The following is a 23834-nucleotide window of genomic DNA, read 5'->3' as shown; positions in this document are numbered from 1 at the left end:
CAGTGGGGGCATATACATGGGGGTAACATAGGGGGGGGTATTTATAAGAAGACAACACAGTGGGGGCATATACATGGGGGGATGTATAAGAAGACAACACAGTGGGGGCATATACATGGGGGTATGTATAAGAAGACGACACAGTGGGGGCATATACATGGGGGGATGTATAAGAAGACAACACAGTGGGGGCATATACATGGGGGGTATGTATAAGAAGACAACACAGTGGGGGCATATACATGGGGGGATGTATAAGAAGACAACATAGGGGGGTATGTATAAGAAGACAACACAGTGGGGGCATATACATGGGGGGATGTATAAGAAGACAACATAGGGGGGTATGTATAAGAAGACAACACAGTGGGGGCATATACATGAGGGGGAAAGTATAGGAAGACAACACAGTGGGGGCATCTACAAGGGGGGGAAACATAAGGAAGGCATCTATATGGGGGAAAAGATAAGGGGGACAACACAGAGGGGACCATCTAAAAGGGGGGACTACACTGAGAGGGGCTGTCAAGGAGATGCACATGGGGGCCATATATATGGAAGACTGAACAAGGGGCCATCTCTACACAGAGGGGGGCATATACTATAAGGGGGGGGGGGGGTAACAGAGTCAGCCTACCCACTAACTGAGGGTGTAAAGGGGCCAATACAGATGTGCAGTTTGTATAGAGATGAGGATGGTGACAGAGTGAGGAGCCTAATATCTCTGTCTGGCAGATTCTGTGGATTCGTGGCTCGAAGAAGTTCTCATAATGGCCCAGATGGAGAAGATGATGAAAAGGGAAGAACTCCGATCAAAGAAGACGTCCCCTGTGAGTCACCTGATGTAACTGCACTGTAATGTATATGGTGTACAGAACCTGTGTAGAGCTGGGTCTGCCTCTTCTGGATGAGGTGATCTGTGTACAGTGGATGTTATTCAGTACCAGCGGTGGTATTAGTCAGTATGTGGTGGTGTTAGTCAGTAGCAGCAGTGGTGGTAGTATGTGGTGGTATTAGTCAGTATTGGTCTCAGTATACCGGATTTGGTCAGTAACAATATGGTGGTGATGGTAGTGGTTGTGGTGTGGCGGTAATATTTGCGCCTTGGTAATATTGGTCTCAGTATACAGGATTTGGTCAGTAACAGTATGGCGGTAATATGTATGGTGATTATATTTCCATCCTATATACTGGTATTATTGGTAATATCAGTCTTTATCTATCTATCTATCTATCTATCTATCTATCTATCTATCGCATAGCTTGGTCAAGGAAGGGGGGGGGGGCCCAAGTTAAACTCTTGCACCAGGGCCCAAGGGACATTAGCTACGCCCCTGGGCACTGGCATGGTCACTCAATTGTTTTAAGTTGTAGTACCACCCCAGACCACATAGAGTGCTGTTACAGAAGCTTCCCTTCCATCTTGTGTGGCTTCAGTCAACATGTATCCTATCTGTAAAGGCTGAGCTTTATACTAGAGCGGTTTACTATCTATATTATAGAGAACACTCATCCTGACTTTCCTTCATAGTGGCCCCTGAAGCGTCAATGGTTTTGGGTGGTCTCAGCGTGATGTCATATAAACAATACCTGCTGTGTTCCACTGCTGAGACTTCTTATCTGGGGGCCGATAGATGAATCTGCGCAATGAGCTGACGGCATGAGACCCAACCAGGGTATATCTGCCAAACGCCCGGCAGTCCACCACCCGGACGTTCAGGGGCGGGTGAAGCAGCTCGTTTTCAGGGAGGTCCTAAGAAGGAAAAAGAAGAAGATCTCCATAACTTTTATAAGGCTGTAATATGGTGATAGATCCAGGAATCGTCCACTTACCACTTCAAACCATTTAACTAAAGTGCTAAAGTTGGGGTTCTTCTTGTAGTTCTGGATGAGGGCGGACTGCACGCCTTTCCCAGCACACTCAATGTCCACTCTTGGTCGGTCCACTTGGGCGAGGTTGACTCTCTTGAGATCTCGGAGGCCCCAGAAAAGGATCTAGAAGAAGAAGAAGACGACTTTTTGGGCTGCTCAGTACTTTCATTTGGTTAATTAGCATAATGTTGGGCTCATTAGAATAGGCCCCGCCCACAGCTGTGAGTAAGGCAGAGTTATCTCCTTATACCTTACACCTTATACCAATATTAATAAGTGGTGAGAACCTACACAAAGATGTCCCCTCTACAGATGCAATTCTAGCAGACATGGAGAAGTCGTGGATATAAGATCCTATGGATTGATTCCCTCCCCCTGCTATACAGCTTAGAACTCTAGGTTAATAGAAGGGGGTCTCCCTGTCAGGACCCCCTCTAGGCCAGAGTGTGGAGGGGTTATATCATCGATGTGAATAGGCACCATGTTATACTTTCTTTTTCCTGTGGAGGTGCTGCAGGTAAACTAAACACTTACTGCCAGATTTCCCCACAGATCACAGCTGATCACTGGGGGTCCCAGCAGGAGAACACGTTATGATCAGCTTACTGTTCACTGATCCTTCTAACAAGTGGGGATTGTTAAAAGCAGAAAACCCTTGGAAGGACAATGGATTTCCTTGTGAAAGTTACCACCATGCACTACCACTACCACCACTACCACTACTACTACTAATATAATAATATAGCAACTACAGTCCTCCATACCTCCACTCTGTATTTGCTCAGAACAGGTCGGATGCCCAGCGGGACTGGGAGAATGGGTCCTCTCTCCATGTCTGTGGGTCCATCAATAGCCGGGAGGTCGGATTTACCAGCAGGACCAATCTACAAGGTGAAGGAATATTGTGCTGTTAACAAGAACACACAGGTCACATACTCTGCAAGGACTCATGTGGTCAATAACCTCAATAGTTACGCATCTGAAGTGCCCCGCTCTAGGAGGATCTTAAAATGGGTATGTCCACCGCTGAACCTCATGAACTCCATTACTGTCACGTAGACCCACTGGAAGACCATTTGTTTCACCAATCTGACCCAGAGTCTAAGGGCCCTATGACACGAGACGATTGTCGTGCAAATGATTGTTATATGATTTGAATTTAAATGATAATTGTTTCGTGTAAATACAGTCAATGATCACATGACACCAAAACCATTGCAAATCATTTTCTGTAATTCCATATTCGGTCACTAATCATTCAGTGTAATTCTGCATCGTTCCTTCATTTTCTGGGATCAGATGGAGTAACCGATGGTAGAAATGACTATCGTTCTGTGTAATATGGTGAATTTTTACGGGTTAACGATAAATGATCTCGTTTGCAATTGATTATCACTAAAAATTGCTTCATCTAATGAGACCCTAAGGCAACATACAACATGTTCTGTACCTGGAGAAGCTCGAAGGCGGCCAGCAGGTCTCCAGCTGTTGAGTTTCCACGATATATCTGGTAATATTCCAATTGTGGAGGGAATCGGGGAGGACAATACCTTTCATCGGCCATTTTTACTACTGGTTTAGCAAATGTCCTGCCCATGAAATCCGCCTTGCCCTGAAAAACAATATTCGGACCATCAAACCTAAAATGATTGTCAACAGCTCCGCCCATACATAGGTAAAATAATAGAAACTATTCATCCATTCTATGTATGAGGAACAAGAGGAAAGTGTCATGATAAGTCCCAGACTCGGCTTCTCTACGGGCAATGGTTCTTACCACAGTGTCCTGATCATAGATCTCAATGACTATGATGGGGGGATCATCTCTCATCTCATTGGCTTCTCCATAGAGCTCTACGTTATCAAACACCAGAAGCTGGTCCCAGGTTGGGCAGAGCGTCTCATTGAGCACCTGAGGTGGGAATGGATTAGAGTGTGTGATACACAGGTTTACCTCCCCTGTCCTCTCCACCCACGGCACGAGGATAAGACTAAGAATGGTGGGGTCTGGTCTGGACTCACCTCCGTGCACTGGCTCTGGGTGTTGAAGAAGACTCGGGCAAAAGGGTCGGAGAGGCCACTGCTATCGGCAGCAAACAAACTGCGAGCCTGGTACATGTGCGCCCGCAACTGGAACACCTGCTTCTCTGGGAGACACATAGAAGATACTGAGCCAGGTACAGCATGAGGCACAGACATGGGTGAGATGGGGGCTAAACATAACATAGACTTCATACCATCCCCACATAATACCATCTTTTTACAAGATGTTTTCCCTCCCCTCTTAGCTTAGTAATACCCTCCGGTTGGTTTTCTTGTCCTCCATTTACCACGGTGAAGGGGGAGAACCCATTGTGTCACACCCACCATGGTGAAGAGGGAAAGGCAAACATGTAGGCTAATACATAAGCTACCACCAGAGTATGATGCAGTTGCATGGGCCAGTATCACCGAGGCCACTTAGGGAGCCCCTATACGCACCACACACTCCAGAACAGCTTGGTGCTTACTTGTGTAGCTGAGGCTGATGGGAGGGAAGCACTGTAACCCTGGCCCCTTTATCGCTTTAATCTCTTCAAAACCACATGGAAGACCACACAAGAAATCCTTCCTCTGCTTGTTGAGTCCCAGCCACATGTAGACCTCCATCTTGGCCTGTACTGTCCAACCAGCTGGGCCGAAGCCTCGCTTACCGGGCAACTAAATGGATGGAGAAGACAAGAGCAGATATGTGTTATGTCCGATACAGGAACCGGTAGCACGTCATTGTTATGTCACAGCTTATATCTATAGATGGATTCTGCTGTTATCCAAGAAGTACAGCCCCCTCTTGTCTTTCATACCCTCATTTATTATAATGATCACTCTAGAGCGGCCATGTGTCCTCATGTGGGGCCCACCACCTCAACCACCATGGATCTTAGCCCCCGCTTACCTTAAGAAAGACACACTTGACTTTCCCACAGTCCTTTCCAGTCTCCTCATCCACAATGGAGTACAGGATGTCTTTGGAGGGGATGCGGGCATAGGCGATGCGTTTATTATTGCTGAGCATCCATATGAAGATATCGGGGATACTGTGCTGAGGCTGTGGGAGAAGGGGTGAAATCATTTCTATTATACCCCATATAGACTGTAAGCGGCCATGTTTTTCTAACACTGGATAACACCTTTAAGATGAGAACCCTCTTCCTCAGATGGTGCTTCTTTGTTTTTTTTCTTGGAGGAAGTAAGGGCCACATTACTGATGAGTGCCTGTTCATCTATAACAGGGATAGGGAACCTTAGCTCTCCAGCTGTTGCGAAGCTTTAGCTTTGGCTGTCCAGACATGATGGGAATTGTAATTTTACAACAGCTGGAGAGCCCAGGTTCCCTACCCTTGCTCTATAATATCCCACCTCATCCGCCAGGAACCGCAGCTTCTGCAGGAAGTTCTGGACCAGCTTCAGCTTATCCTTCACTGTGTTTTTCTTCACCTGGGACCTCATGGTCTTGGCCTGCGTCCCCATGTTTTCCTTCAATCATAAAAATAAGTGTGAGGATCCAACAACAGTGAAAGAGATACTGCAAAGGGACACTATGTGCGAGGGGTTACCAGTTCTCGCATGCAGGATTTTAGCCTCTCCCGGTCCAATCTGGTCCGGCCGTTCTGATTCTGATCCTTGTTAGCCAGGGTGACGAAACGGCTGGAATGAAATATATGGCATTAAATATCAAGGTGGGTTATCGTATACAGTAGACCTCTTTAACCAGCACAGACCCTGGATCAGACCCCTAAAGATTGTAGAGCAAACCACCTAAAAAATGCAGACCCTTGACTAGATATTCTAAGCTTATACAGGCCCCAGACCAGACCCCCTCAATGAAGACCCTCCAGAGCCCCTGAAATAATACAGGCCCCAGACCCCCTAAATGAAGACCCTCCAGAGCCCCTGAAATAATACAGGCCCCAGACCCCCTAAATGAAGACCCTCCAGAGCCCCTGAAATAATACAGGCCCCAGACCCCCTAAATGAAGACCCTCCAGAGCCCCTGAAATAATACAGGCCCCAGACCCCCTAAATGAAGACCCTCCAGAGCCCCTGAAATAATACAGGCCCCAGACCCCCTGAATGAAGACCCTCCAGAGCCCCTGAAATAATACAGGCCCCAGTAAAGACCCCCTAAATGAAGACCCTCCAGAGTCCATAAAATAATACAGGCCACAGTACAGACCCCCTAAATGAAGACCCTATGACAGATTCCCCCTTGCTATAGATCCAAGATCAGAACCTCTAAACTAATACAGACCCTACACCAGACTCTCTGTTCTTATAAATCCTATAGTGGACCCCAGACCTTAATCTAATACAGACCTCAGACCAACCCCCCTGAACTAATACGGACCCTAGAACAGAACCTCTATATAAAGACCCTACAAAGGTCCTGAAAGGGACCCCCGGACTATCCCCAAAATACAGACCCCTGAGCAGATGTGTAGATACTCCCTCTCCCTGTTTCTGCGCTCCCCCTCACTCCCAGGCATCACTGTGGACAATGTTGTCAGGTTTGTCACCAGGTTGTCTATGGTGGCAGCTGGAAGTGAGGAAGAAGCGCAGGGACAAGAGATTTCCTGTCCGATTCTGGAGGATCTTACTTTTCTCTGGAAGTTTCATAGACATTCAGAGAGCACTTTATTATTCTCCTATTATAATGATCCGGTTACAGCTGTACTCCCCAGGCCAACACTACAATTGCTATGTGAAGCTATAATAGGAAGGCTCTTGAGATGTGGCTGTGGCCCCGGGCCCCTGTGTATGAGGGTTTCCAGGCATCTCTATATCACACCGGCTCAGGCTGCTCGGCTCTCTTATCATTCTCATATTCAGCAATGATTGTTACAATGAACGTGTCCTTGGAGGTAACAGTGTAATAATCCGCCGCCTCCCCGTTACATGAATGATGGATGTCGGCTTCTTACAGAGGGATTTCATGTGTCCCGGAGCTGGTTACCAGGTGTAACTCATACAATGATTGATCCTCTTATATTCTTATACAACATCGCTAGGGGCCACTTGGTCCTTCAATAATCCTACATCTGACTGACCTTTAGGGGGCAGCGCAGGAGGAGGAGGCTCTATAATGTCGCTTTCTCACATTCACAGCATGCATTTTTAAAGGGGTTGTTCACCTTTTTTTTTTTCTTTCAAATCAACTGGTGCCAAAAAGTGCAAGAGATTTTTTATTCTACGTCTATTAAAAACTCTCCAGTCTTTGAGTACTTATCAGCTGCTGTATGTCCTGCAGGAAGTGGTGTATTCTCTCCAGTCTGACACAGTGCTCTCTGCTGCCCCCTCTGTCTATGTCAGGAACTGTCCAGAGCAAGAGAGGTTTTCTATGCGGATTTGCTGCTGCTCTGGACAGTTCCTGACATAGACAGAGGGGGCAGCAGAGAGCACTGTGTCAGACTGGAGAGCCCACCAGTTGATCTGAAAGAAAACATTTTATTTTTATTGTGAACTTCCCCTTTAAATGGGTTAAACTGCGAGGGAAAAAAATGGAAAACAAACTTTATTAAACAATCACAACCAATGTGCATGTGACTGGTGACTGGTGCTGGTAGGTTACGGTATGCTCTCATATGGGTATGGGTGGTTTTATCAGATTTTTTTCTGGCCATTTTCGATCTCTCATTGATACCAATATGACCTACTGACAGGATCTGCTCTATTTCAGCGCTGAGTTTCGTGCTGCTTTAAAGTCAATAGGAGGCATGTGTACATACCCCCCAGACTGTGTACCTAAGGGATATGTGGGAAATATTCAAGGGTACACTATGCTTATGATAAGATAGGATCCCGCTGACTACGACTACGTAAAACAAACAGAGAATTAAGAGAAATCAAAATCATCAGTGAAGTGACTGATGTGTAAGATAAAACCTGGAGATTGTGGTGAACGTTACAGAACAGTATAAGAAGATGAAGGAGCCTGGATTATTGCCGGTCACCCATGGTTTCTGGATCCTGTCTCATCACCCTCTATACATATACATATATATATATATATATATATATATATATATATATATATATATATCATAAAAATGAAAGTCTGTCTGTCCCATATAGACTTCCAAACGCCTGAACCGTTTGACCCCAAATTTGCCACAAAGATACATTGGGTGCCCGGGAAGGTTAGAGTGAAGCTCCCGTCTCCGCCAGATGTACAGGAGGGAAGGGGGAGGGGGAAGAGCGCCCCATAGAAATGAATGGGAAAATCTCCACACTGCACACACAGGTGATATAATTAGCTGCATCTCTGCCCAGAGGAAACGGCAGTTGGAGCCTTAGCAACCAATAGGATTACTGCTTTCATTTTCACAGGGAGCTGTGGTTGCTAGGGAAGCTGCCTCACAACATCAACAGTAATAACTGGTAGACGCCCCTACTCTATCTACAGTACAGGTATACAGGACACTACATGTATACAGGGCCGTATTACCAGCTGCTGCTGCCCTAAGCACTAAACCTGAGGACGCCCCATCTTCACTCACTAATTAGCATCATGATAAATTGGTAGATAATAGCTCCAGAGGTTACATTTAACACCGCCATACCAGACCTGACCAATACCGCCATACTGTGACTGGATAACACCGCTATACCAGACCTGACCAATACCACCATACCATGACTGGATAACACTGCCACACCAGACCTGACCAATACTGTCATACTGTGACTGGATAACACCGCTATATCACACCTGACCAATACCACCATACTGTGACTGGATAACACTGTCATACCAGACCTGACCAATACCGCCACACTGTGACTGGATAACACCGCCACACCAGACCTGACCAATACCACCATACTGTGACTGGATAACGCTATACCAGACCTGACCAATAACACTATACTGTGAGTGGATAACACTGCCATACCAGACCTGACCAATACAACAGTACCCCCCTTTGAAAAGACACAAGATTTTATGGCAAGTCTGAACAGGAGGTGGAAGACTAGAAAAATAAAAAAAAATTAAAAAGTTGTTTCCTTCCCCCTGCTTCCTGGTGCTGCCCCCCTGCAAGGTGCTGCCCTAGGCAGACCATGAGTGCCTAATGGTAAATACGACCCTGCAGGTATACAGGACCCCAAAACTGTACACTACCGGTGCACGTGACCTCTACCAACTATATACTACAGGTATACAGGACCTAAAAGAATACACTACAGGTATACAGGAATCCAAAACTATACACTACAGGTATACAGGACCTCCACAAACTCTATAATACAGGTAAACAGCACCCCCACCAACTCTATACTACAGGTATACAGGACCCAAAACTATACACTACAGGTATACATGACCCCCGAACTATATACTACTGGACACTACAGGTATACAGGACCCCAAAACTATACACTACAGGTATACAGGACCTCCACCAACTATACACTACAGGTATAAAGAACCCCAAAAGTATACACTACAGGTATACAAGACCTTCATCAACTATATACTACAGGTATACAGGACCCCAAACTATACACTACAGGTATACAGGACCCCAAAACTATACACTACAGGTATACAGCACCCCTGCCAACTCTATACTACAGGTATACAGGACCCCAAACTATACACTACAGGTATACAGGACCACAAAACTATACACTACAGGTATACAGGAACTCCACCAACTATATACTACAGGTATATAAGACCCTCAAACTATACACTACAGGTATACAGGATCCCCGAACTATATACTTCAGGTATACAAGACCTCCACCAACTCTATACTACAGGTATACAGCACCTCCACCAACTCTATACTACAGGTATACAGGACCCCAAACTATATACTACAGGTGTACAGAATCCCAAATCTATACACTACAGGTTTACAGGACCTCCACCAACTATACACTACAGATATACAGGACCCCAAAACTATATACTACAGGTATACAGCACCCCCACCAACTCTATACTACAGGTTTACAGGATCCCAAACTATGCACTACGGATATACAGGACCTCCATCAACTATATACTACAGGTATACAGGACCCCAAAACTATACACTATAGCTATACAGGACTTCCAGCAACTATATACTACAGGTATAAAGGACCCCAAACTATTCACTACATATATACAGGACCCCAAAACTTTATACTACAGGTATACAGGACCCCCAAACTTTACACTACAGGTATACAAGACCTCTACTAACTATAAACTACAGGTACACAGGACCCCCAAACTATACACTACAGGTATACAGGACCCCCGAACTATATACTATAGGTATACAAGACCTCCATCAACTATACACTACAGGTATCCAGGGCCCTCAAACTATAAACTACAGGTATAGAAGACCTCCACCAACTATACATTACAGGTATATAGCACCTTCACCAACTATATATTACAGGTATACAGGACCCCCAAATATACAATACAGGTATACAGGACCTCTACCAGCTATACACTGCAGGTACACAGGACTTTCCAAACTATACAGTACAGGTATACAGCCCCTCCCCCAATTATACACTACGATATGTAGTGTACTTACAAGCAGCTACTACTGAGCTCCTCCAGGACCCCCCGCAGCCTCCGCTCTGGATAAGGCTTCTCTGTCTTAATCATCTCATGGACGTCATTCAGACCTTCTTCCTGTAGGGGCATAACAAAGATTGGTATATACGGCAAAATATAAATATAAATAAATATATATATATATATATATACACAGTAATCGATCAGTGTTCGAACGCTTCTCAATTAGAACTGTTCGCTATTTGAATGAAAATTTACCCAAAAGTAATGTTCAAATTTGAACTTTGCTAAGTATATGAACATTTTGCAAGCATGGGTCATGGGTTGTACATGGGGAATGAAGCACCGGAGAGGCTTCACATACAGTACAGTAAAGTACAGTATAAGGTTCAGGGAAGAAAAAGAGTGCTGCACCTCACACCTATGGCTGATACTAGTACCTCTTGGCTGCATAAAAAACATCAGAATTCTGTATGTGAATTGATCAAGCTACACTGCCCCATGTACCGCGCGCAGGTATCTGATACACATGGGTCCCTACACTAAGTCCACACTGTGCCGGTCAGCGACCACCGCCCCCCCCCCCCCCCCCCCCCCGGCAGGCGTGCACAGTCAGGGAAGGGAGGCCATGGAACGGCCCTGCAACCCCCATGCCACAGTACAGTACAGTATAAGACTGCTGGAGTGCATATACAGTACAGTAGTAGTACAGGCAGTGCACCACCATCTCCCATCCTGTACTGTATAAGACTGCTGGAGTGCATATACAGTACAGTAGTAGTACAGTCAGTGCACCACCAGCTCCCATCCTGTACTGTATAAGACTGCTGGAGTGCATATACAGTACAGTAGTAGTACAGTCAGTGCACCACCATCTCCCATCCTGTACTGTATAAGACTGCTGGAGTGCATATACAGTACAGTAGTAGTAGTAGTACTACAGTCAGTGCACAACCATCTTCCATCTGTTACAGTGCTGGAGTAGGGGGGGGGGGGTCAGTAAAGGATGAGTGAGGAGCTGGTGACTACTGTACTATAGTTGCTGGTTATGTTGAACACTGTACAGTATATTGCTGTTCTGTACTGCAGGTATTAAACTGGGCACTTTTGAATGTAATAAAGGATACTGTAGTTAATTAGAGTATTACAGTATTTTCTATGGGAAAACACTGTTCAGCCGTTTTCCTAATATGCAGGAGAATAGGATTCTTGCCGCACCCCTCCCCCAGCTGCTGATTGAAAGGTGACTGCCTATACACAGCATGGATAAATAACTGCCAATCAGCAGCTGGTGGGCGGAGTTTTCTGTTTCTCATGAATATACAGGACTACTGAGCACACGCACATAATGGAAAGGACTACTTCTTGTCCATGTTACTCAGGAGGAGATCTCTGGATCAGCTGCACAGGACAATATAAGCGATACACCCTCCTGCCTAGCTTCTCTGTCACTAGTTTATACTACCCTGAGATAGGACGGCATACACTGAGATAGGACGGCATACACCCGCTGACAAGGTATCACTGTATATGAAGATATTGTGGTCGCTGTGAAGGAGCAGCAGAGAGGATTCTATTCTCTCGGTAATGTCATCGTGATGTAATCCCCCTCTCTCTGGGGATCTCCATACAATTACCCAACACTGTTAACTCCAATTCCCATATCCACGGTCACAGATAATGGGCTGCATTGGTAGTAATTATAAGGTCACGGTTATAGGATCACTGAATGTAATTAGAATCCACATGACAGGTCCTGGAGGATTGGGGGGAGGGGGGGAACACGGACCTCTCCCCAATATGGTACAATGATTAACCCCTGACGCACTGGTCATCCTACACTTCCTATGATGTACCTACAGCGATGCTCCCGGACCCGTGCCTCTCCCATGACGGCTACCGCAGGAGAGCTTTATGTTGGGGAACACTTGTCTAACGGAATATAGGCAGAAACATTATATAACATACTCCCTATAGCAAGATCTCTGCTTGCTGTCACTTGCTAGAAGCCTTCATTGTTTACTCCTGATGGATGGCAATCATTCCTGGTCATGTGATCACACCGCTATCACATGACCAGGGCTGAGTAATAAGGAAACAATACAGGGTCCCTGCAGAGATGGTGAAATCTGTTGGGAAACTTTACAGCAAAACTGTGTAAGTTTTATATAACAGGATGAGGATGATGGAAGAGGAGCGGACCCCCGGCCTCTGGAATCTCATAGAGGTCTGATGATAGGCCTCGGATATCACCACTGACCAGCTTGTCGGCGATCTTGTCCATGATGTTGGCGTTGTACAGCCGCCTCCTCTGGTCCTGCCACCAGCTCTTGATGTAGATACAAGGCTTCTTGTCAAAGTAGGGCAAGTGGAAGTAATTCCTGAAGGGAGACGAGAGAGAAGACACCACAGTGACCTGGAATCAGACCTCCCTACATGCAGCAGCAGTAGTGATACATCACTGTGTCAGGACCAGTGCAGCTCCTAACACGGCCACAGGTGGCAGCAGAGAGGCCATGCCCCCCTTACTGCTACACACAGTGTCATTCTATTACTATATGGGTATATACCGAGCCTGTACTGTTCATTATTATTACCTGTCTGTTATAAAAGGCTTCATAGGCGGGGTGGAGGACACAGACTGCATCTCCCCATCATCATCCGCTTCATCCTCACTAGAGTTCTGTAATAGTTCTGTCTCCTCCTCACCGTCACCGCCCTCCTTCTTCTTCCTGAGACCCGGCCTTGTGGTCCCGTCAACCTGATTACCGTAATTACCTACAAAGAGAACAGAAGGTGACCCCACCAACAGAATAGTGAGTGCAGCTCTGCAGTATAATACAGGATGTTACTCAGGATCAGTAAGGTACTGTATGTACACAGTGACCCCACCAGCAGAATAGTGAGTGCAGCTCTGGAGTATAATAGAGGATGTTACTCAGGATCAGTAATGTACTGTATGTACACAGTGACCCCACCAACAGAATAGTGAGTGCAGCTCTGCAGTATAATACAGGATGTTACTCAGGATCAGTAATGTACTGTATGTACACAGTGACCCCACCAGCAGAATAGTGAGTGCAGCTCTGGAGTATAATAGAGGATGTTACTCAGGATCAGTAATGTACTGTATGTACACAGTGACCCCACCAGCAGAATAGTGAGTGCAGCTCTGGAGTATAATAGAGGATGTTACTCAGGATCAGTAATGTATGTACACAGTGACCCCACCAGCAGAATAGTGAGTGCAGCTCTGGAGTACAGAATAAGTAATGACAGAATATCATCTATGATGTCTGTACAGGGGATCTGGACTCGGTATCACAAAAATGACCCCAATAAAAGGTGTATGAAGAAATGTATCATTGCGTATGTATTTGTGTGCATCCGTTTTGATCCATTTTTCCATTGATTTCCATTATAAAAGAAAACGGATCAAAATAGATCTGTTATTTTTAATGGACACAAAAACGTAGTCAACCTAATTTTTGTGACCATAAAGAAAAAAAAAAAAAAAAAGAAGAAGTCAATGGAAAAATAGATCAAAACAGATTAAAAAAAAACGGATTGCAAAAACATAGTGTGAACCCAGCCTAAATTGTAACACAGGTTATTGTCAAGGGTGTTTAGTAAGAAACAGGAAGAATCACCTATCGTGACTTCAAAGTTGATGGGCTTGTCTCCGCTCTTACGATCGACCATGGTGGCTTCCAAGAAAGCTCCAAAAAGGAAAAACTCCTCCATCTTTCCCGTGCAGTTCTGGGAGAAGATCACATGTCACATATCATACAGCTCTGAGTTATACACACGTCACATATCATACAGCCCTGAGTTATACACACGTCACATATCATACAGTCCTGAGTTATACACATGTCACATATCATACAGCCCTGAGTTATACACACATCACATATCATACAGCCCTGAGTTATACACACATCACATATCATACAGCCCTGAGTTACACACATGTCACATATCATACAGCCCTGAGTTATACACATGTCACATATCATACAGCCCTGAGTTATACACACGTCACATATCATACAGCCCTGAGTTATACACACGTCACATATCATACAGCTCTGAGTTATACACACGTCACATATCATACAGCCCTGAGTTATACACACATCACATATCATACAGCACTGAGTTATACACACATCACATATCATACAGCACTGAGTTATACACACGTCACATATCATACAGCCCTGAGTTATACACACGTCACATATCATACAGCACTGAGTTATACACACGTCTCATATCATACAGCCCTGAGTTATACACACGTCACATATCATACAGCCCTGAGTTATACACACGTCACATATCATACAGCTCTGAGTTATACACACGTCACATATCATACTGCCCTGAGTTATACACACATCACATATCATACAGCACTGAGTTATACACACATCACATATCATACAGCACTGAGTTATACACACGTCACATATCATACAGCCCTGAGTTATACACACGTCACATATCATACAGCCCTGAGTTATACACACGTCTCATATCATACAGCACTGAGTTATACACACGTCTCATATCATACAGCTCTGAGTTATACACACGTCACATATCATACAATGACCGCACTGGATAGCGGTGTCAGCCCTGATGACCAGACGCTGGCGCCACCTCTGGCACACAATGGGCAATGCCATGTCATCAGCTTACACCTGGCACAGATACATTGTACGTTTTTTAGTTCCCTGGCTCCAGCAGAACTACGACTCTCATCATGTCATACTGGTCACAGACTGTGAAGGCAGGCTGGGAGTTTTAGTTGTGCAAAAGCTGCACAAGGCTCTAGATCAGGCATGAGGAAAGCTCTGGCTGTCCAGGCATGATGGGAGTTGTAGTTCTCCAACAGCTGGAGGGTGGAAGGTTTCCCATCCCTGATCTAAAGTATAAATGTCGGACATTTCTTACATCGGGCACAGGGGGCGCTCCTTCCACCTGCACCTCCGTAGAGCTGGTCAGCTCTGGGGAACTAGTGTCCAAAATCTCCACTGCAAGACTCAACAGTAAGCGGGCGCGGAAGGAGACCCCCTCTCCAAGCCCCTCGTTCAGGTCCTGGTGTTCGTCCATCAGTGTGTAATTCCTGGTGGAGCCGTACATGTTCACCCAGGCCGGGCCGAGCGTTGGGAGGAATCCTACGGAGGAAGGAAAAGGCGTCACTTTACTGCTGGTGACGGTCAGACAAATATCACTATACTACCTGGTGGGACCACAGGTTGGAGGTCACCTCTGGAGATCCACAGTTTGATTTCCAATCGGTCACATTCCACTCCAGTCAGGCCTGTATTTAGAGTTCATGCTGCCCTAGGCACTTTGCACGCAGAGGCGCCCCCCCTCACCCCCCCCCCCCCCCCGCCGCGCCGTTACTGTACATGCATGGTATATACCCTGGCACTTGGGTGCCGCTCTGCTTGATGCCCGCTGTTCTCATCAAACAGACGTGATGGAGGAAGGAAGGAGGCCGGGGGACTGGTTCTGTCCAGTGTTGGACTGGGGTACCTGGAGCCACCAATATACAACCAGTGAGACACGACATGCTGACCCCGCTCCTTTCCTGAATTCATCTGTATCTGTGACAAATCTCAGAACACCCTCCATTTATACAGCTCTCAGTGTATGCTGGGAGTTGTAGTCTCTGAGAGGAGAAATCTGTAATAAATCACTGTGTGCAGAGGCTCCTGGTGGCTGCAATCTGTGGGTGACAACCATCAGCCCTGAAGGTCCAGTAATACATCTGTCTACAGCGGCAGTTATCATAGGATTGTACTACTGTACTACAACTCCCAGCATATCCTGAGGGCTGCAGACTGTCAGTACATACTGGGAGTTGTAGTGCCTGCAGCTGTTGTAGTTGGGTCCTATACACTGAATGCTTTGTGGCATATAAGAATACATAGATCTGTGGGGGCTCAGTGCAGGGAAGTGACCCCAGAACAGCACTAATAGGGGATAGAACAAAAACATCTCCCCCTATCCCCTATTAGTGATGTTCTGGGGTCACTTCCCTGCACTGAGCCTCCACAGATCTATGTATTCTGATATGCCACAAAGCATCCAGTGTATGATGCACCTAGGACCCAACTACAGCAGCTGCAGGCACTACAACTCCCAGCATATCCTGAGGGCTGCAGACTGTTCTGGGAGTTGTAGTGCCTGCAGCTGTTGTAGTTGGGTCCTGGAGGCGTCGTGGGAGATCAGAATACATAGATCTGTGGGGGCTCAGTGCAGTGACGTGACCCCAGAACATCACTAATAGGGATGGGGGAGATGGTTTTGTTCTATCCCCTATTAGTGATGTTCTGCGGTCACTTCCACACACTGAGCCCCCACAGATCTCTGTATTCTTATATGCTACAAAGCATCCAGTATATAATGCACCTAGGACCCAACTACAACAGCTGTAGGCACTACAACTCCCAGCAAGTACTGACAGTCTGCAGCCCTCAGGATATGCTGGGAGTTGTAGTGCCTGCAGCTCTTGTAGTTGGGTCCTAGTTAAAAAGTTTGCACTAGTGTACTGTAGTGACCGCAGGGCTGTGTCAGTACACTACCGCAAACAATAAACTGACCCTTATAGACCCCAATAGTACACAGGCTCTGCACACTATAGAAGTAATTACAGTGCAGTTACTAATGACTCACAGGTGACGTCTTCTCCGATTGCCGTCACTAACTTTTTGCTTTCTTCTCCATCTGGCGCAGCATCATGAAGACTTCTCCGACCACAACTTGTCTGCAGGGGCAGCTGGGGGTGACTGGGGAAGGGAGGCAGCTGGGGGTGACTGGGGAAGGGAGGCAGCTGGGGGTGACTGGGAAAGGGAGGCAGCTGGGGCGACAGGGGGACTGGGGAAGGGGGGCAGCTGGGGGTGACAGGGGAAGGGAGGCAGCTAGGGGTGACAGGGCAAGGGAGGCAGCTGGGGGGGGACTGAGGAAGGGAGGCAACTGGGGGTGACTGGGGAAGGGAGGCAGCTGGGGGAAAGGGAGAGCAGCTGGGGGAAAGGAAGAGCAGCTGGGGGGCAGGGGACCAGCAGGGAGGGGCAGCTAGGGTGGCAGGGGAGAAGCTGGGGTTCAGGGGGGGCTGGGGCTCAGGGGGAAAGGCTGGGGGTCAGGGGGAGCGGTAGGGGGGCAGGGAAGAAGCTGGGATTCAGGGGGAGAGGCTGGGGGTCAGAGGGAGAAGCTGTGGGTCAGGGGGAGGGGCTGGGAGGCTGGGGAGCAGCTGAGAATGCAGGGAAGAGAGAGGCTGGGGGCAGGGGAGAGGCTGAGAATGCAGGGGGGAGAGGTTGGGGACCAGGGGAGAGAGGCTGGGGTCAGGGAAGAGGCTGAGAATGCAGGGGGGAGAGGCTGGGGACCAGGGGAGAGGCTGGGGACCAGGGGAGAGGCTGGGGGGCAGGGGAGAGGCTGAGGGTTAGGTGGAGAGGCTAAGGGGTTAGGTGGAGAGGCTGGGGGGGGGGGCAGGGGAGAGGCTGGGGGGCAGGGGAGAGGCTGAGGGTTAGGGGGAGAGGCTGGGGGGCAGTGGGAGAGGCTGAGGTTTGGGGGGAGAGGCTGATGGTTAGGTGGAGAGGCTGGGGGGAGCAGGGGAGAGGCTGGGGGGCAGGTGAGAGGCTGAGGGGCAGGTGAGAGGCTGGGGGGCAGGTGAGAGGCTGAGGGGCAGGTGAGAGGCTGAGGGGCAGGTGAGAGGCTGGGGGGCAGGTGAGAGGCTGAGGGGCAGGTGAGAGGCTGGGGGGCAGGTGAGAGGCTGAGGGGCAGGTGAGAGGCTGGGGGGCAGGTGAGAGGCTGGGGGGCAGGGGAGAGGCTGAGAATGCAGGGGGGAGAGGTTGGGGACCAGGGGAGAGAGGCTGGGGTCAGGGAAGAGGCTGAGAATGCAGGGGGGAGAGGCTGGGGACCAGGGGAGAGGCTGAGGGTTAGGGGGAGAGTCTGGGGGGGGGCAGGGGAAAGGCTGGGGGCAGGGGAGAGGCTGGGGGGGGGCAGGGGAGAGGCTGAGGGTTAGGTGGAGAGGCTAAGGGGTTAGGTGGAGAGGCTGGGGGGGGCAGGGGAGAGGATGGGGGGCAGGGGAGAGGCTGAGGATTAGGGGGAGAGGCTGGGGGGCAGTGGGAGAGGCTGAGGTTTGGGGGGAGAGGCTGATGGTTAGGTGGAGAGGCTGGGGGGAGCAGGTGAGAGGCTGGGGGGCAGGGGAGAGGCTGAGGGGCAGGTGAGAGGCTGAGGGGCAGGTGAGAGGCTGGGGGGGCAGGTGAGAGGCTGGGGGGCAGGGGAGAGGCTGAGGGGCAGGTGAGAGGCTGAGGGGCAGGTGAGAGGCTGGGGGGCAGGGGAGAGGCTGGGGGGCAGGGGAGAGGCTGAGGGGCAGGTGAGAGGCTGGGGGGCAGGTGAGAGGCTGAGGGGCAGGTGAGAGGCTGAGGGGCAGGTGAGAGGCTGGGGGGCAGGTGAGAGGCTGAGGGGCAGGTGAGAGGCTGGGGGGGCAGGTGAGAGGCTGGGGGGCAGGGGAGAGGCTGCCCTCCAGCAGGGGGGCAGCTGAGGATGCAGGGGGGCAGGGGAGAGGCTGAGGGGCAGGTGAGAGGCTGGGGGGCAGGTGAGAGGCTGAGGGGCAGGTGAGAGGCTGGGGGGGCAGGTGAGAGGCTGGGGGGCAGGTGAGAGGCTGAGGGGCAGGTGAGAGGCTGGGGGGGCAGGTGAGAGGCTGGGGGGCAGGGGAGAGGCTGGGGGGGCAGGTGAGAGGCTGGGGGGCAGGGGAGAGGCTGCCCTCCAGCAGGGGGGCAGCTGAGGATGCAGGGGGGCAGGGGAGAGGCTGAGGGGCAGGTGAGAGGCTGGGGGGCAGGTGAGAGGCTGAGGGGCAGGTGAGAGGCTGGGGGGGCAGGTGAGAGGCTGGGGGGCAGGGGAGAGGCTGCCCCCCAGCAGGGGGGCAGCTGAGGATGCAGGGGGGCAGGGGAGAGGCTGAGGGGCAGGTGAGAGGCTGGGGGGCAGGTGAGAGGCTGAGGGGCAGGTGAGAGGCTGGGGGGGCAGGTGAGAGGCTGGGGGGGCAGGTGAGAGGCTGGGGGGCAGGGGAGAGGCTGAGGGGCAGGTGAGAGGCTGGGGGGGGCAGGTGAGAGGCTGAGGGGGCAGGTGAGAGGCTGGGGGGGCAGGTGAGAGGCTGGGGGGGCAGGTGAGAGGCTGGGGGGCAGGGGAGAGGCTGAGGGGCAGGTGAGAGGCTGGGGGGGGCAGGTGAGAGGCTGAGGGGGCAGGTGAGAGGCTGGGGGGCAGGGGAGAGGCTGAGGGGCAGGGGAGAGGCTGGGGGGGCAGGTGAGAGGCTGGGGGGGCAGGTGAGAGGCTGGGGGGGGCAGGTGAGAGGCTGGGGGGGCAGGTGAGAGGCTGGGGGGCAGGGGAGAGGCTGAGGGGCAGGGGAGAGGCTGCCCCCCAGCAGGGGGGCAGCTGAGGATGCAGGGGGGCCGGGCAGACGCTGTGGGGCTGGGGGGAGACGGGGCGGCCGGGAGCAGGCTGGTGGGCAGGCTGGTTCCCTCCCCTCATGCAGCGCCGAGGTCCGGGGTCCGGGGTCCGGGGCAGGTGTTGAGTTTCCGGCACACACAGTGTGACAGAGGCCGGAAGCTCACAGCTGCAGCCCCGCGTTCCTGGATCTTCTCTCCTGCTAGGCGATGACGTCACATCACGTGAGCGCCGCCGAGCAGGAGAGAAGATCCGGGACCGCGGGGCTGCAGCTGTGAGCTTCCGGCCTCTGTCAGGCTGTGTGTGCCGGAAGCTCAACACGAGCCCTGCACCCCGGACCTCGGCGCTGCATGGGGGGAGGGAACCAGCCTGCTCCCGGCCGCTCCGTCACACCCCCACCCCCCCACCCCCCCACCCCCCCGGCGCGGAATAGGCACCCGTGGGCCGGTGCCTACGGACGTGTTTGTTTTTTTTTTTTTAATAATAAAAAAAAGTGTTCCCTGCGGGTGCCGCCCCCCCCAGGGCGCCGCCCTAGGCACCGGACCACGGGTGCCTAGTGACAAATACGGCCCTGACTCCAGTCACTAAACTACTGATGTAAATAAGCTGGAACCATCACAGTATGTAGTGTTATCCCTCTATGGCCAATCATGGTGACTACACTGGGCTTGTAAAAAGGCACCATACCACCACCCTGCAATATTGTGGGTGTGTAAGAGATCACCATACCACCACCCTGCAATATTGTGGATGTATAGGAGATCACCATACCACCACCCTGCAATATTGTGGGTGTGTAAGAGATCACCATACCACCACCCTGCAATATTGTGGGTGTGTAGAATAACACCATACCACCACCCTGCAATATTGTGGGTGTGTAGAATAACACCATACCACCACCCTGCAATATTGTGGGTGTGTAATAGAGCACCATACCACCACCCTGCAATATTGTGGATGTGTAGGAGATCACCATACCACCACCCTGCAATATTGTGGGTGTGTAGGGGAGCACCATACCACCACCCTGCAATATTGTGGGTGTGTAGAATAGCACCATACCACCACCCTGCAATATTGTGGGTGTGTAATAGAGCACCATACCACCACCCTGCAATATTGTGGGTGTGTAGGGGAGCACCATACCACCACCCTGCAATATTGTGGGTGTGTAAGAGATCACCATACCACCACCACCCTGCAATATTGTGGGTGTGTAGAATAGCACCATACCACCACCCTGCAATATTGTGGGTGTGTAGTAGAGCACCATACCACCACACTGTAATATTGTGGGTGTGTAAGAGATCACCATATCGCCACCCTGCAATATTGTGGGTGTGTAGAATAGCACCATATCGCCACCCTGCAATATTGTGGGTGTGTAGAATAGCACCATACCACCACCGTGTAATATTGTGGGTGTGTAGGAGAGCACCATACCACCACCGTGTAATATTGTGGGTGTGTAGGAGAGCACCATACCACCACCCTGCAATATTGTGGGTGTGTAGAAGAGAACCATACCACCACCCTGTAATATTGTGCCCTCTCTACTCTATGGACGGCGTTACCTTTGTCGCCCTCGTTGGAGATCTTCCGCAGGTCGATGAAGTGAGTCCCGATGGCCACGTCGTTCACCTTGTCCGAGTCCCTGATCTGGATCTTCATTCGTTTACAAAGAGGCGGAAACATCTCTGTGAATATTATCTGCTCGTTCCACATGGGCTCGTAGCTGCTCTTCTGCACCGACGTCTTACCCTGCCGGAGGCAACAAGAGCCGCGTGAGAGGACGTTCTAAATAGATTTGCTTATTCTTAGTTTAGACTTTTATTGTTATAGAAGAAAGTTTTCTTGATTCTTCAGATTTATTTTTTGGGCAGTGACCCCTCGGCCACCCAGTATATGGTATATCACTGAACACCAGAGACAGAATTATTAACCCACCTGACACCAGGGATACTATATAACACACCAGACACCAGGGATACTATATAACCCACCAGACACCAGGGATACTATATAACGCACCAGACACCAGGGATACTTTATAACCCACCAGACATCAGGGATATTATATAACCCACCAGACACCAGGGATACTATATAACCCACCAGACATCAGGGATATTATATAATCCACCAGACACCAGGGATACTATGTAACCCACCAGACATCAGGGATACTATATAACCCACCAGACACCAGGGATACTATATAACCCACCAGACACCAGGGATACTATATAACCCACCAGACACCAGGGATACTATATAACCCACCAGATACGAGGGATACTATATAACCCACCAGACACCAGGGATACTATGTAACCCTCCAGATACCAGGGATACTATGTAACCCACCACACACCAGGGATACTATATAACCCACCAGACATCAGGGATACTATATAACCCACCACACACCAGGGATACTATGTAACCCACCACACACCAGGGATACTATATAACCCACCAGACACCAGAGATACTATATAACACACCAGACACCAGGGATACTATATAATCCACCAGACACCAGGGATACTATATAACCCACCAGACACCAGGGATACTATGTAACCCACCAGACATCAGGGATACTATATAACCCACCAGACACCAGGGATACTATATAACTCACCAGATACGAGGGATACTATATAACACACCAGACACCAGGGATACTATATAACACACCAGACACCAGGGATACTATATAACCCACCAGACACCAGGGATACTATATAACCCACCAGACACCAGGGATACTATATAACCCACCAGACACCAGGGATACTATATAACCCACCAGACACCAGGGATACTATATAACCCACCAGACACCAGGGATACTATATAACACACCAGACACCAGGGATACTATATAATCCACCAGACATCAGGGATACTATATAATCCACCAGACACCAGGGATACTATATAATCCACCAGACACCAGGGATACTATATAACCCACCAGACATCAGGGATACTAGATAATCAACCAGACACCAGGAATACTGGATAACTCACCAGACACCATGGATAGAATTATTAACCCATTAGAAACCAGGGATACTCAATAAGCCACCAGACACCAGGGATACTATATAAGCCTCTGGGCTATAGGAGATACATTAAGGGACAAGCCAGGGTTGGAGCATCATGAACCAGGCCCAGAAATAAACCTTGGCGCACCCCATCTCTATACACAATGCAGAGAGGGAGTACATTCAGCACAGGGACATCCTTCGGAGTATATCAGGTGGGGTGCCAAGTGTTCACTCTTTTTCTTGTACTTCCACAATAAAGTGACAGATGAGGCCCGGGGATCTGTCATCCTGCAGCTCACCCTTCATCCACTAGGTGGCAGTCCTGCTTCATTCCCTACGAGCTCTATTGCTTAGTAAATAACAGGGATCCTTCAGCCATGGACACAGCTGACTCTCGGTGGTTTCGCTATCTGACAGCCCAGACTCATCACTGATCTCTCCCAGGAATACCAGTCGACTTCATGAATTGCTAAACCGCTTCCAGTGCCACAGTTAATTAATCGAGAAAAAGTGAGCCCGGCCGTCATCTCCTTGTAGTGAAATTTGCTTTATGGGTTCATTTAGGAATTGCGGTACGGTGTGACATGATTAAGATGTGCGCGGCTCCCTGCCCTGCACTGCCGGCTCCTGGCTACACCCATAGCAAGTAATTGCTTCTGGCAGAACAAGAATATTACAGCCATTAGTCTTCACTGTTCTTCCCGTTCTTGTGATGATGGTCGAGGAAAAATATTGTGAAAAATGAGAACGACCAATCAGGAAGGGGTTAAAGTAACTCTGCAGACCGAGCTGTAATAACCCCGGGGGCTGCGGTACAAAGCTCCCATCTCTCTCTCTTAAGTCTTCCAGTACTTATCAGCTTCTGTATGTCCTGC

The 23834-nt window shown here is 49.4% G+C and overlaps 1 protein-coding gene across 14 annotated transcripts in view; it reads right to left on the bottom strand.

Annotated features, from left to right (window-relative positions):
• The window catches only part of OTOF (otoferlin), a 256523-nt gene that overhangs the window by 28710 nt on the left and 203979 nt on the right, over positions 1-23834 (bottom strand). For 13 of the 14 annotated variants that reach the window (XM_069973185.1, XM_069973187.1, XM_069973186.1 and 10 more), the window contains 16 exons: positions 21475-21661; positions 15401-15624; positions 14089-14197; positions 13036-13216; positions 12699-12819; positions 10455-10555; positions 5469-5559; positions 5272-5388; positions 4808-4960; positions 4383-4572; positions 3895-4019; positions 3650-3784; positions 3323-3484; positions 2637-2756; positions 1834-1995; positions 1591-1753 (listed from right to left, as the gene is read on the bottom strand). In XM_069973185.1, coding sequence (XP_069829286.1) covers positions 1591-1753; positions 1834-1995; positions 2637-2756; positions 3323-3484; positions 3650-3784; positions 3895-4019; positions 4383-4572; positions 4808-4960; positions 5272-5388; positions 5469-5559; positions 10455-10555; positions 12699-12819; positions 13036-13216; positions 14089-14197; positions 15401-15624; positions 21475-21661 — 2341 coding nt within the window. Of the gene's footprint in view, positions 1-1590; positions 1754-1833; positions 1996-2636; positions 2757-3322; positions 3485-3649; positions 3785-3894; positions 4020-4382; positions 4573-4807; positions 4961-5271; positions 5389-5468; positions 5560-10454; positions 10556-12698; positions 12820-13035; positions 13217-14088; positions 14198-15400; positions 15625-17131; positions 17325-21474; positions 21662-23834 lie in introns of those variants that run through there. The other variant, XM_069973188.1, reaches the window with a different exon arrangement.

The sequence above is a fragment of the Dendropsophus ebraccatus genome, chromosome 6 (genome assembly GCF_027789765.1).
Source record: "Dendropsophus ebraccatus isolate aDenEbr1 chromosome 6, aDenEbr1.pat, whole genome shotgun sequence".
In the NCBI taxonomy this organism is placed as follows: Eukaryota; Metazoa; Chordata; class Amphibia; order Anura; family Hylidae; genus Dendropsophus; species Dendropsophus ebraccatus.
This window is presented reverse-complemented; position numbering and strand designations above follow the sequence as displayed.